Here is an 8856-nt window from a genome sequence, read left to right on the forward strand (position 1 = left end):
TGGCCACTTGAGTGTCCAAGCTTGGGGGATGAGGTTCTGGGGGGTGGGGGGTGGTTTGGGGTGGGGCAGGGGGTGTTGATGTCAGCTAGAGGACATAAGAGGAAGAGATGATGCTGCCAGTATTGGGTTTCTTCTCATTCACCAGCTGAAAAGAGTCATACAGGGTTCTTTTTTATATCCTGGCAAAAGGAGAAACAGGAAAAAAGAAATGGAAAAAACGGATGAAATCTAAGAAGCCCAGCTGTTGCCCTGCTTCCCTCCCTCCCTCCCTCCCTCCCTCTCTCTCTCTCTCTCTCTCTGTAAGAAATGTAGTTAGTATCCTGTTGCTACCAATAGCAACGACCATTGTGTGTCTATGTCACAAAATAGGACAAGAATGAAAGTTTGCTAAACGCTGGCAAAAACACGAAATATTTCAGTAACAAAATTGTATTTCACTAACAAAATTGTTTGTAAAACCCCTCATGTTTTTCCTCATTGGTAACAAGATTTCTACAATTCCTTACCCGCCAAGTTTGCTTGTAGCCAGGCCAGCACAGAAACGATGGCAAGTAGACAAGCTAATGCGTGTGTGAAATGAGCTAATGAGATTAGATGGTGAAAACAACAGAAGAAATACATGGGATCTGCTCTCTGTAAGGTTTACTGCTTCTTCTAACTACAGTGAAAATGTGTACTGGTTATGTCTCTTTGCCTACTACACCCACATTCAGTATGACAAAATGCATATTTAATGACAGACAGGTTTGATGCAAGCATGATATTACATTGTGTTACAGGTCACACTGCACATAATAATTTTGACAATAAATGAGTTGGTTCGTCGATATATCTTGATCAAAGCAATGAAGGAGTGGAAGTAATATGTCATTGGTTTCTTAATGTCCAATTTATAAGAAATTCATTTCAAATTAATTTAAGTACATGACGTATTTTTTGCTTTTGGGTTGTATGTTTTGCCATATATAGTATTGTCATATTTTTATTTTTACAAGGTCTCAAAGATTTAGAAGAGGCCAAAACATGGATGAATTAGGCCCTCTTTTGGGTTCTACTGGTCTACCACCTTTGTAAGTACAGTGACTTTTTTGTGTTAATGCTATTTTATTTATATTAGGTAGTTGATTTATTTATCTATCTCACAGCATGACAATTGGCTTTTTTGTTCTACCTTCATTAGCATTTTTATGCAGCCATTCGTGTTTTTTTCCCACTGAATAAATTTGAAAGTTTAAATTTCAACTGTCACTCAAATGATAAGACTTGCCTTTGAACTTCTTTTTTTTCCATTTAAGCCTCATACCACATCCTGGTTCAGTTGAACAGAAACTCACTGCGCCTTCATCGATGGGGTAACGGTTTCTCAGTTGCTTCAGCCATAGACCCACAGCGAAACTTTTTATTGCAGACTGGCCATCAAGCGCAACTGCAGTCATGGTCGGCTATTGTCCGATTTGTGGGAAACCTGTCTACTTCGGTGAGTTTCGTCTGTCATTAGCCTCTGATCTCTGTCAATGCCTCCTCAACAATGTCGTCCTTTGTACCTTCGGTCTACCTTGACTGATACACTTGTCTGTGTGTAATCCATATTAACACAGTACAATATATTGTTTCAGAAAGAAATTAAAGGACAAAAGTAATCAAGAAATTTCATCAATTTCCATGTCCTATTTGTAAATTCTAATAACTTTATTCATTGGATATAATTCTGGTTACACTTTAAAGACAGGGTAAAATGCACAAGTTGAAGCAAAGCTGTAAAGTATAATTTGCAGATGAAAGAGGATTGTGTAGCCTGTATCAGTGCGGAATGCAGTAAGGACCTCTCGAAATGTTGCTAATACAAAGCTGACCACCACTTCACTGTAGGCTAATGTCAGTTTAGACATTCTGCTCTTCAAGTTGCTTGAACCATCAAAAGCACCATAATGTGATAGGGCTGCACCAGTGAGGTTATGGTTTATTATTGATGGATCAGAGTTTGAAGTTCTGATGTGGCCCATGCTTAAATTCAGAATTTTCTGAATGTGAACAACAACTGATTTCTTTCTGATTGATTATAATCGTTCTGATTATCCACAGCCTGTTGTAGCAGTTCTGGTTTTAATAGTTCTTCATATTGTAACAGCACCATAGTAAGAAACACTGTAGGAAAATTATGTGGTCAAGCTGCACTTGTGGAGAGTGCCTTTGCTGACTTAGTCACTCGGGAGCCGTTTCAGCTACTTCATTCCAATATGTCAGTTGTGCATGCTTGCTGTGCTGTGGTGAGACAAAAAGAGGAGAGCTCTGTCTGCCCACAGCAAAACAGGAAGTGGGTAAGTCAGTTAGAACAGCCTGTTTACGTGAGCAGGAAGAGATGGGGTTTAGCATGTCTATAGCCGAAATAACCACACTAACAAAACTGCCAGAGTTACGCAAATAAAATAAATAGAATAAAAAACTACAAAAATGCATTTAAAATAATGTTTATTTCTGCTGTTAAAACAAGGCCACTGCTTTGTTTTCACATTACAATGCCAATGTATTGCCTACAGTCTTATACTACTCACACCATATATATTATTTCAGGAACAACAGTCATATTATATAGAAGACAGAGAGAGCGATAGATCTGGTCTCTGGAAATGAAGGTTTGTGAGATAAAAGCAGATAAAAACAATTCCAAGACAGTACGTCTGTGATCCTGCCAAGCATTATTTAGCAGTTGCTTCACCTCTCTGGGTAAACATTTTGGTCCCTTCAGTAAAATCCTGAGAAACACTAGAACATATTTTGAAAAAAAATAAAAATAAAATGAGGTGAATTAACTGTAAAATGAGGCATGGAGCAGGCACAGTGACAACCAGGGGTCATTACCATGTCGGCTTGTGACGGACTTTTTGGTCAAAATGTGATTTTTACCACGGACGTACAAAACTTGAAGTGGTCAAATATTACCAGAAACACACAATTGCATGCTAGACCTCACAATGTGCCATAGTACGTATTTTAATATGCTACACAATTTATGATGATAGTATTTCTAACATTAAAAAACAGTGCCCTACCTTGTTATGATGAAAACTTGGAGACTGGAAAGTCAGCCGTTGTATATGGGCAGGCGGCATTTCGTGTTTGAGATTTAATAGCGTTCATATGACTGAAACCTCGCTCACAGCTGCAGGTGTCTGGGCTTAATGTGAGCAGGAGTATTGCAAGTTTGCTCACTTCATTGTACTCCTCGCTGTTATCAAACAGATTGCAATGTATATTATCATGGGGAAAAAAAAACCTTTTTTTCCCAATCAATTTTTTTTTTTGCCACAGACACAGAAAAGTCTCGTCACGGACACGTTTGTCTGTGTACGGACACGTTGATGACCCCTAACGGCAACACAAGGATCATGTCTAATTCTGTTGCAAGTCTGAGAATACACTGGACCAGATTTCATTTTATAAACTCTGACCAGATCAACCGTGATTCCATTGTTATAGCTATAACTATTGCAGGCCTGATAGCCTTGTAGGTGCTGTTGCTACACCAGGGCTAGTATCATTGTAGGAGCCGTAGCTACACTAGGGCTGGTTTCATTGTAGGAGCTGCAGATTAACCAGGGTTTGGGATCTACAGCTACACCAGAGCTGGTTTCACTGTAGCAGCAGCAGCTACAGCAGGCCCTACTGGGCTAAATGGTGACAGAGCTTCTCTTGCCCCTCTCTAATGTGTCTCTCTCCTCGTCCAGGTGAGAAGAAACGTTCCCTGGGCCGGGACTATCACCCGCTCTGCCTGAAATGTCAGGAGTGTAAAAGACAACTGACCCCAGGTCAGCACGCTGAGGTATGGAATGGATCCGTTCACAAGCTTTAGCTCTTTATTATCACTCTTCTATCCGGCGTCAGCAGCCTTATCTGAACAGCCTCCCTAGAACAGGGTGCACAGAACTATTAGCGGCATAGCCAATGCAGTGATCAAACCAATTGACCCAGACCCAATACTTGACTTCACACATCAAATCTATGTCCTCAAAGTAACAGCCTGATTATGGTTTACATCATATGGTTTAAGTCAATTCCTTTAATATCTGTTCCAGAACTTAATTCTGAACATACAAACTTGAGCTATGAGTCTAAAAATTTGCCCTGCTTTATGTAATTATATTTACCATCTAGGAGCGGAAAGTATGTCATTTGGGGCAGCAAAGAGAATTGGGGTTTGAGTTAGATTACCATGCGCAATGGGGAAATGTAAATCTGTAAGATACCTTGCAATTAAAAAAAAAAAAAAAACTGTGCCCAATAACGTATTTTGAAAAGTGAACGAAAAGAAAACTTGGAATTAGGGTGTATCACCGCAGACAAACTATGTCACTGTCATGAGACAAATGCAAACAAATGTTTTTGTGTGAATATATAATTTGGTTGCTACATACAAGCGCTACATTTACATCTTTTCAGATACTCCACTAATGCGGTTGAAGGATGTCTTGTGCTCATTTAGTGAAAGCTGAGAAAAGAATATTAGCTTAATTTTGCTTCTAATTCGTATTACTTAGTATCTGTGCAAAGAAAACTGAGAGAAATCCAAGGGGTGGGGGTAAGGGGGGAATGCTTTTAGTGCATTAAAAGACATCAACAAACTAATGAAGCTGCAATTAATGAAATGAATGAAAGCAATGTGATATATTTTCCTGTTTTCTGTGCATTTTAGCATGACGAGAAGCCGTACTGCACCCATTGTTACATGAGGAATTTTGGACCAAGAGGTAAGGTTTCTGAGGATGGTCTAACAGATAGACCAATGACAGCTGACTGACATTACACTGCAGGTGCCTTCTAGCCAGGAAGTGATAAAGACCAAGGGAAGGAAACAAGGCTTGCGACCACAAATAGAAACTCTTAAGTGGAAAGCCAGTGTTTTAAAACACTAAGGTAGAGAGAGAGATACAGATAGCTCTGAGGGAGAAGTGCAGAGCCCCCTTCCTCTCTGTCAGACGCTATCAGTGCACCTGGCCCACTGTTGCCATGGACACTGGAGCTCTCGGTAATAACCAGGGGAAGGCACACAGAGAGCTTTCGAAGAGTATTATTAATCTTCACTCATTTATGATATTAATTAAAAACATTGTCGTTCACGGCTTAAAAGGAGCTCCCAGCCTGCTTCCTTTCGTCCGTTCAGTTGTATCTGAATTTGCTATCTGTGCTCTGTTTGAAACAGTGTTTTCTAAAGCCTGCACAGCAGGCGTGGAAAAATGGCCGTCCTGCAGGAGTTTAATTTACTGCAACGGCCTGGGGTTCCCCAAGGACCTCTCCAAGGAACCTTTCATGTTTGAGTTTGGTCCATTGTGAACATTCCACAGTGTTTGCTAGCGCACGGCCGTGCTCCCCTCAGGAAACGGGAGATTTTCAATTTGCCATTACAGCAGCCCAAGAGAGGCGACTGATTAAGTACAGTTCACATTCTGGAGCCTGAGAGAGCACGAAACGGAAGCGCGTGTACGAGTCAATCACACCATTTTTTTTGGGGCCGTTAGATCACAGGAGACTCGCACGTGCTCAGTTTAACTTCTGAGTTGCTGAATTTCTAGTGTGGCTCTAATAACAGTATGTTCTTTCCCTCTTCCAGGTAACAGAAGAGTAGTGTCACATTCTTATCACAACACCGCTTCTACTTAAGAGATGATAACGCCCGCCCCCTCCAACACGTGGCACCCTGGTTATGGATGGACCGCTTGGTGCTGACTCAACATTAGTATCGTTCTGTCACGGGGTTCAAAGAGTCTGGCAACGCCGAAGCCAGGGGAGGCGGGGTCAGTGGCTCAGGGTGAGATTGCTAAGCAGGTCACATACCATGATTCTGTGGCAGTGACCATGCTTGGGGGGGAAACCAATGAACTGCTTATGAGAACCGTAGATCCTGAGTAATGTTTTCACAATGACTTCACCAAGATGATAATCTGTGAATCCTTTGTGTGTGTGTGTTTTTTTTTAGATGAGTCAGGAATTAAACTCATTTATGAATTATTTTGAGCACATTTTACCAGCAAGTTCCATTTCAGGCCCAGGCACACATTCTGAGCTAAAATGATTGACAGCCTGTAGCCTCTTGCTGGTCTTTCTTTGGTAGCAGTTGACAACAGGATTTTGCTGATTTTGCATAGATTTGACTCTCATTGGTCAAAGGCTTAAGATGTGTGGAAATACCTTTTGTTACCCAAGGGGCATGGCTGTACATCATGGCTACCAAACCTATTTTTTACATGTCAATATCTATTCCCAGAATGCACACACAAAATATATGACATTTGGCATGTGCATATAATGGCATATGGTTCTCGACTATTCCCAGCCCTGTCCAATTTCTCCACAACAAACATTTTGCTGCATGTTTTACAGCCGTCCTTGATCAGTCATAAAATTTGCACGTTCATTGTTTATCGCTTTGGGTCATAAGCCACACCCTTTATGGTTCCCACATTTCCTGGTCGTCCCTGTTTTCCAAAAGTAAATACCCTAACACACACTCAAATGGCATGGAAGCCAATGACCAGTTTTTTAACGTTTTACTTTCATCAGCATCCAATTACTCAGTTCAAATTTGTATGCCATATTTCTTAAATGTTGTGCGCTGCTCTCCGTACCACAGCTCAAAGTCAGAAATCCTCAAGGTTGCCTAAAACCTCCAGAGAATAAATGTGGTGGTCCAGGGCCCTTAGCAGTTCTTTAATGTCCGACAAATCATTTATATTGATATATTCAACCGGTATCTAATTTTGAATACAATGTAACACCAACAATATAAAATTGTGCATATAGATGTGATAAAATAAAGATAGTCATGTAATGTGTTTTCTCTTTATCTATTTCTCTGTGTCTGTCTCTCCATTTTCAATGGTGAATGCATCAGATAAAGCATTTGAAATGATGGAGAGTAATAACAGATTTTTTGTGCCACATTATCCTTCTATTGTATTAAGTGTTTCTTCATTTGTTCGACAGATATATACATAGAAACACACACATGCGCACGCACACGCATGCAAGCACACACACACACACGCACAAACAAATACACACATGCACACACACACAAACATACACACACATACACATGCAAATGCGGGCACAGGTGCACACACACACACACAGGAACATACACATGCACGCTTGCACGCATGCACACACACATACTCATACACACACACACACACATTGCCCTGTAATTACCTATCATGAACATTGATTGCCATATAAAAAGGACAACAGAACATCTGTTTAGTTGCTAGACCCCTTATCATTCTATTTTCTGTGTGATGCATATTTGCTTATTTTAAATCAAAGCTTCAGCCTGTGTTTGTGAAACATTAATTAATCATTTTAAAAAACGATCATTTTTCACATCAATCACCCCCTCTCCAAGGCTGTGAGTGTCGCTGGCTCTGACAATGGCTCTAATTTTACACGATAATGAAAACACAGATGTGTTCATTAAGGGAAGACGACAGCAAATTAAATATCATGCAGGCAGATCTAATTAAAAAAACAGCTCTCAATTTAATTTCCTGGAGAATAACCAACGGTTTGTGTGATTCATTTCAAAGGAGCACATGCCATCTCTCCATTACTTTATCCATTTCATATGCAGTTCTGAGCATCAATTAGGTGGCAACAGGATATAATTAAAAACAGAACTATGAGAAAGGATCCCGTGCTTTCTTGTGTTGCCTTACGAGAACCATCGGCTGTTTACGAGGAAGGAATTAGCACTTTGAAGCTGTTTCATTTCCACATGGCCACGGCCATGGAAACCACTGGGTGGTGGATATCACGTGTTGCACGTTCCTTTGAAATTAAAATGTTTCTGGAACAGTCAGCACTGGAGAACCTTGTGTGATCTTTAAGTTCTGCTGTGGTACAGGACAGAATGTAGCAACTATTGAATCTGAATGCTGTGTGTTTTTACTTGTGTATAAAATGGGCAGACTCTTATGTCCAGGGTGTATTGCATAGATGCATTGTTGATGCAGCAATGCTGTTTATTTGACTTGTTCAAGGGTACAATGCCAATATTGGAATCAGGATGCAAACCTACAATGCCATGAACAGAATTAAGATTCCAAACGATTTCTTCACTTGGGATAGACAGTATCTCGAAGGCATGTATATATTTTATAGGTTTCACAGGTTATTACATTATTTTACAGGCTATACCTGTGCCACTGACAGAGTAACTAGCGTCTCCACCATATGGATAGTAGTTTACATATGAATTCATTTTGGAGGAATTTTGTAACAACATGCATGTTTAACTCTTTGAAGCACAGGTTTTCTGAATGGTATTATTATTATTTTTTTGTTGTTCTTCAAAATTATAAGTCAGTGTTCTAGAACTCCACTTCTTTCTATCACCAGTAGTGATTGTTACATCAGCACTAAAATGTTCAGTTAAGAACATTCTAATCATATATTCAGGATTTTACACCTAATGCGGGGTGAACAAAACCCTGTGCTTTCACACAGACATTACCCTTCTACGTGTGAAGGGTAATGTCACCTTTATGAACTATAATGCCTGGTCAGGGCCAGATTCCAGTTCATGCTTTTGGTTCTCACTCGTATGCTGTTATCATCCCCTGTTTCTGTGCAGGTTAGCCCATCTGATATCCGTCGCCAGCGGCAGTGGGTGTGCTAATGCGGTATTGGGCTAATGAGGTTAGAATATGTTAATGGGGGCTTTGATGGAAGCGCACAGAGGTGTGTGGGGTGTTGGGGTGGGGGTCGAGGGGTGGGGGTTGGGGGTTGGAGCTCTACATCCGGAGCACAAGAAAGGAGGCTCTTACTTAAAATGCAGAAGGATCCCAAATCAGAGGAAGAGGG

General features: G+C 40.6%; 1 protein-coding gene across 1 annotated transcript; it reads left to right on the forward strand.

Moving 5' to 3' along the window:
* The first annotated feature begins 1295 nt into the window (after positions 1-1295).
* Positions 1296-6838, forward strand: zgc:195282 (uncharacterized protein LOC100192223 homolog). The gene is made up of 4 exons (XM_064344343.1): positions 1296-1477; positions 3726-3820; positions 4691-4745; positions 5606-6838. Exons 1-4 carry the CDS (start codon positions 1435-1437, stop codon positions 5653-5655), a joined length of 243 nt encoding a protein of 80 aa, XP_064200413.1. The 5' UTR covers positions 1296-1434; the 3' UTR covers positions 5656-6838.
* The last annotated feature ends 2018 nt before the right edge of the window (positions 6839-8856 follow it).

This window comes from Anguilla rostrata, chromosome 7, assembly GCF_018555375.3.
Source record: "Anguilla rostrata isolate EN2019 chromosome 7, ASM1855537v3, whole genome shotgun sequence".
Taxonomy (NCBI): Eukaryota; Metazoa; Chordata; class Actinopteri; order Anguilliformes; family Anguillidae; genus Anguilla; species Anguilla rostrata.